The sequence below is a fragment of the Macaca fascicularis genome, chromosome 7 (genome assembly GCF_037993035.2).
Source record: "Macaca fascicularis isolate 582-1 chromosome 7, T2T-MFA8v1.1".
Classification (NCBI taxonomy): domain Eukaryota; kingdom Metazoa; phylum Chordata; class Mammalia; order Primates; family Cercopithecidae; genus Macaca; species Macaca fascicularis.
The window spans coordinates 6997296-7003076 of NC_088381.1; the positions used below are offsets into that span (position 1 = coordinate 6997296).

Genomic DNA, 5781 nt, shown 5'->3' on the forward strand with positions numbered 1-5781 from the left:
AACCAATACTTTCCATAGATACCAATAAATAATCAATTGGAGAGGACGTTTGCAAAACCAACAACAATCACAAATAATCTAGGCATAGGCATAACCAAAGTTCTGGAGAACCTACATGAAGACACATTTTTAATTGTATTAAAGGACATACATTGAGAGATGTGTTATGTTTCCTGTGGGAAGCTTCAATATTATAAAGGTGGCAATTATTTGAGTTGCTCAGTGAACTGTCCTCTGCATTATACTAGGTTGAGCAGGATTTCTGTCACGAGTATGCACCAAGAGTCATAACTAATATATCTTCTAGGTCAGCAGTCCCCAGCCTTTTTGGCACCAGGGACCGGTTTCATGGAAGACAATTTTTCCACAGGCCCGGACTGAGGTGGGGATGGTTTCAGGATGAACCTGTTCCACCTCAGATCATCAGGCATTAGAGTCTCATAAGGAGGGCGCAACCTAGATCCCTCACACGCACAGTTCACAGTAGGGTTTGTGCTCCTATGAGAATCTAATTCCACTGCTGATCTGACAGGAGGTGGCGCTCAAGCGGTCATGCTCCCGCACCTGCCACTCATCTGCTATGTAACCTGGTTCTTAACAAACCACAGACAGAGAACAGTCTGTGGCCCTGGGTTTGGGGACCACTGCTCTAGGTTGAAAGCCACTCCAAATAAAATAAAGAGACAAGTGACTGACTGCAAGAAGATGTTTGCAACACATATAATAGTCAAAAAGTTAATATACTTAATATATAACATTCCTGGAGTCATATGAAGACAAAGAACCTTAAAATACAGGCAGATAATAGAAGCTAAACAAGAAGTAGCTACACGCATGAAAACGAATCCACCTCTGAATTAGTTAGGGTAAGGCTCACCTGTTCTAAGAGACCCGATGATACAGAGGGTAGATGAAAAAACAGATCTGTTTCGGTATTAGGTTCTCCAGAGAACAGAACCAATAGGAGAAACATACACACACACACACATATATATGATAAATATGTGTATATTTATCTAATATATATTATAGATCTATATTAGACATTACATAGGATATATATATATACACAGACACACACATGCACACATATTTATTTTAAGGAATTTTGAAGAATTTATTTTAGGGAACTGTTTTAAGGGATTTATTTTAAGGACTTGGCTTCTGCAATTGTGGAGGCTTCGTAAATCCAAAATCTGCAGAGTAAGCTGGTAGGCTGGAGACTGATATTCCAAGTTGGAGTTCACGAGCAGTCTGCCAGCAGAATTCCTCCTTGCTCAGAGCAGGTCAGTCTCTTTTCTCTTAAGGTCTTCAACTGATGGGATGAGATCTGCCCACATTGTGGAGAATAATCTGCTTTACTCAAAATCTTCTGATTTAAAGGTTAATCTTATCTTAAAAAATACTTTCGCCAGGTGTGGTAGCTCAGGCCTGTAATTCCAGCACTTTGGGAGGCCGAGGTGGACAGATCACTTGAGGTGAGGAGACCAGCCTGGCCAACATGGTGAAACCCCATCTCTACTAAAAATACAAAAATTAGCAGAGCATGGTGGCACATGCCTGTAATCTCAGCTACTTGGGAGGCTGAGGCACGAGAATCGCTTGAACCTGGGAGGCAGAGGTTGCAGTGAGCTAAGATTGTGCCACTCCAGCCAGGGCAACAGAGTGAGACTCCGTCTCAATCAATCAATAAATCAATCAATAAATACCTTCATAAAAACATCTAGAATAGTGTCTAATCAAATATCTGAGCAATGTGGCCAGATGTTTAAGTTAACACACAAAATGAGCCCTCACTCTTACTTTCTCAGGTTATGGGTCTAGGCTGAGCAGCAGCTCTGCTCCTCCTGGTCCCCCAAAACCCCAGGACCCTTCTCTCCCGCTGCTGACCTCCCCTAGGGCACTGCCACAGCCAGATACTAGGCAGCTTGGAGGCCCAGGTAGAGAAGAGCCTCCTATCACAGGCCTGCTCTTACTCTGTTGCTGAGAACTTGGTCCTGTGGACAAGCCTAACTGTAAAGCAGGCAGGAAATGCAGCGGAGTTCAGCAGCTGCTGCCCAGCCACAGATCTGTTGGGCAGGAAGAAGAGGAAAATGGATTGTTTTTTCCTTTAGTAGAGATGAAGTCTTGCTATGTTGCCCAGGTTGGCTTGAATTTCTGAGTTCAAGGGATCTTCCTACCTTAGCCTCCCAAAGTGCTGGGATTACAGGCATGAGCAAAGCAAGAAGCCTCTACCCAACCTCCCTATTAAGAAGGAAATGTAAACTAAATCCAGGAATTTTTTTTTTTTTTTGCTTATCAGATTGGCAAAAATTAAAACTTTGCAATCAGTTGTATGTATCAGACAGGAGGGTTCTTAACCCATAGTAACAACTACAGAAAAAGATCTTATTTTGGAGGGCACTCAGAATCTTGAGGATGCAGGAAGAACAGGTTTGGACAATGAGCAGGTGTCATGAGGCCTCCCTAGGTCAATGGCAGAAGCAGGCTTGCACAGACACTTTGCCCATGGGACATGATGCCACAGGTGGACAGAGCCACGGCCAGGCAATGCCACTAGCACTCCCATTGGGCATTCGCTGCTTCTCCCAGGTCTGCAGATGCAGGGCCCTGGGATTCTCTGCCCAAATGTCACCATGCTCATTACCAGGGCCATATGGGCCTGTTGAGGCTTCCCTCTTCCTCACTCTATGACCTGAAGGGGATGGAGGGTCCTTTTCTGGTGGGGCGGGGATGGGGGTTGGGGAGATGGGAGTCCAGTATGGAGTTTGAACCTGCAGGCTGCTGTAAGGTCCCCACTGTTTTGCAGGGCTTTACTAATGTCTCTAGAAATCTCAAACACACGGCCGGGCGTGGTGGCTCACACTTGTAATCCTAGAACTTTGGGAGGCCTAGGTGGGTGGATCACAAGTTCAGGAGTTCGAGACCAGCCTGGCCAACACAGTGAAACCCCGTCTCTATTTAAAATACAAAAATTAGCTGGGCATAGTGGCAGGTGCCTGTAATCCCAGATATTCAGGAGGCTGAGGCAGGAGAACTGCTTGAACCCAGGAGGTGGAGGTTGCAGTGAGCTGAGATCATGCCACTGCACTCCAGCCTGGGCAACAGAGCTAGACTCCATCTCAGAGAAAAAAAAAAATTTCAAACCCACATAGCCAGCAGTTCTTAGGAATATTCTAGATTCTTCTGGGAATCTTCCATTGGTTGCAGAAAAGAACACATTCCTAGTGGAAACAGTAATTCGTGGAATAATACGCATAGAAAAGTGGGAGGCCTCATTGTTTCCCTTATGAGCTCTGGAGTCAGGCTCAAATCCTGACTTCAGTTCTTAGTAGCTGTGTGATCCTGGGCAGGCTACTTAACCTCTCTGTGCCGCAGGCTCCTCATCTGAAAAATGCGAGTAATAGTAATAAACTTTACTGAGGTTCGCGATGATTAAATTAATATTTGCGAAGTGCTCAGACCAAGAGCTTGGCATTTGATGAATACTCATTACCCATTAGCTCTTTTCATGATATCCTGACCCCGTTTCTTCTATACAAAGCATGTCAACACGCATCGGTGCATGTTGGTGTGTGCCCAGAACTGTACACACCCACCCATTAACAATGGCTGCCTGGAAGTAAAGATATGAAGGAAGTGTGAGTATCCATGTCCCTTTGTGATAGATGTGTGAATTACTGTGACTCCCCTATATCAGTCACTGACACTTGTGGACAGGTGGGTAGGTAATAGGTAGTAGCTACGCACAGGGGTGAACAAGGACCAAGCAGGCAAAGCCCCTGCCCTGGCTCAGGGGACTCTTCCAGGTCTGCCTCAGGCAGTGTAAGAACGCCCCAAGGGGCCTGGGGTGCCGAGGAGCAGGGAAAGGGATGGAGGACCGGCGCTTCCCAGTGCCAGGCCACGGCATTAGCCACCCTGCTCCTCGAGGTTCTGGGGCCAGATGTCCCCCCAAGTACGCACGGTCATTCGGTGAACAAGTGCTCTCGTCTGAAAGTGCACACGCCTCCGGCGGGCTGAACTTGGGGGAGGGTCCAGGCTCCATAGGGAACCGCCTCCCAGCAACGGGGCTCGCCCATCGGTGGCAGAGGTCAGGCAGGAAGGGCTGGGAAGGGCGGGGTCCGTGCGGCCAGAGCACTAGACCCCTTAGGCCTGGGGGCGGATGTGCACTTCGCCCATTTCAACATTTCCTCCCCGGCTGGCCACGGCCCAGGAAAGAGGCAGGGGTGCGGTTTCCCTCCGCCTCCCTCTCGGCCTTCTCTCCCGCACCCCTCCTCCTCCTCCCACCGCTCCTTCCCCTCCTCCTTTCCCGCACCCCTCCTTCCTTTCCCCCTTCCTCTGTCCCTCCCCCGCCCCGGGTCCTCTCCCTCCCGTTCCCCCGCCGTGCCCTCCTCCTCCTCCTCCTCGCGGTCCCCGCCCCGGAAACCTGGCTCGCCCCGGGAGGCTGTGGTGGGGCGCGCGGGGTGGTTCAGGGGCCCATCCTCTCCGCCGCCCGCGCGCCCCGCCCGACGGCTCGCACCTGCTTGGCGGCGGCCGCTGGATTCTCAGCCTCGGGTCGAGGAGGCGGGAGGGAAAGTGGGTCAGCGCGGGGCCGCGGCGGGGCCGCTGTTGTGCTTGGAAAGGGGCCCGGGGTGCCGGGGGCCTCTACCGGGCGCGGCGGCGGGAGCGTCCGCGCGTGACACGCCAGGCACAAAGGGGCCGGGCCGTCGCCTGCACTGGGGCTCGGGCTGCTGGGAGAAGCCGTCGGGTGCCGCACGCGTGGGCTGTGTCCCCCTTCCCGGCCACGGCGCGGGGCGGCCGGGGCCCGGGGCTCTCCCCTCCACGAGCAAGGCCCAACACCGCAAGCCGGAGCTAGCAGGCGCCCACCACGCCCGCTCTTCGTACGTCCCCCGGGCTGGGTCTGGGCGGCTCCCTCCTCCGGAGCTGTCCCCGCCGCCCCGCCCTGCCCCCTGGTGTCAGCCACGGGCCTCAGCAGCCTGGCGTCCTCCTGGGAGCGTTTTTCTGACACCTCTGAGGGACCCGGTCCCCTGACCCCCTGGCCCATGCGGTCTGCCCAGGTCTTTGCGGGCGTTGGCTCTGTTTCAGGGAAACCTCCGAGGCTGATACCTGGCAACAGCCCTGCGAAGGACTGCTCAACCACTCACTTCCCGACCACCGTGCCCCCAGCAGCTCTGGGACGCCGGGCTCTGTGGGTGGGCTGGGGGCTCTGTGGGTGGGCTGGGTCGGGCTGCAGACATGGGTCACTGTCCTACAGCAAGGACTGGCTGCGAGAGCAAGGAGGGGACCAGGCCTTTGGGATGTCAGTCCCCGAGCTTCCCCTCTGCTGTCCCCTGCACAGGCGCAGAAGGGCATGGCCGGAGGGTCAGGGTGCCCCAGCTGGGTTCCTGCACTGCCGCAGGCCTTGTCCTGTTCCCGCCCGCCCCCACCCCACCCCACCCCCCCACCCCACCCCACCCCCCCACCCCCCCACCCCACCCCACCCCACCCCCCCACCCCACCCCACCCCACCCCCCCACCCCACCCCACCCCCCCACCCCACCCCCACCGCCCCACCGCCCCACCGCCCCACCGCCCCACCGCCCCAGGCTAGAATCCCACCGTCCTGACATGCCGAGAACTCTGGCTACTGCTGGAACTGGAACTGGGCTTCCTGGAGAGCCTATCCCCTGGGTCACCTGATGAATGTTTCACCCTGTTCCAGAAGCTTTCCAAGTCTCTGACCAGAATGCCTCCCCATCCCTTGGCTCCTGTTGCACAATCTGCAGCCTACAGTGACCACGC

At 53.8% G+C, this 5781-nt stretch overlaps 1 protein-coding gene across 1 annotated transcript; it reads right to left on the reverse strand.

Annotated features, from left to right (window-relative positions):
• Positions 1–1092: 1092 nt before the first annotated feature.
• Positions 1093–5442, reverse strand: LOC102146448 (uncharacterized). Its single transcript, XM_005559052.4, has 2 exons — positions 4520–5442; positions 1093–1330 (listed from the first exon to the last, which is right to left on the reverse strand). Exons 1-2 carry the CDS (start codon positions 5042–5044, stop codon positions 1244–1246), a joined length of 612 nt encoding a protein of 203 aa, XP_005559109.3. The 5' UTR covers positions 5045–5442; the 3' UTR covers positions 1093–1243.
• Between the last annotated feature and the right edge of the window lie 339 nt (positions 5443–5781).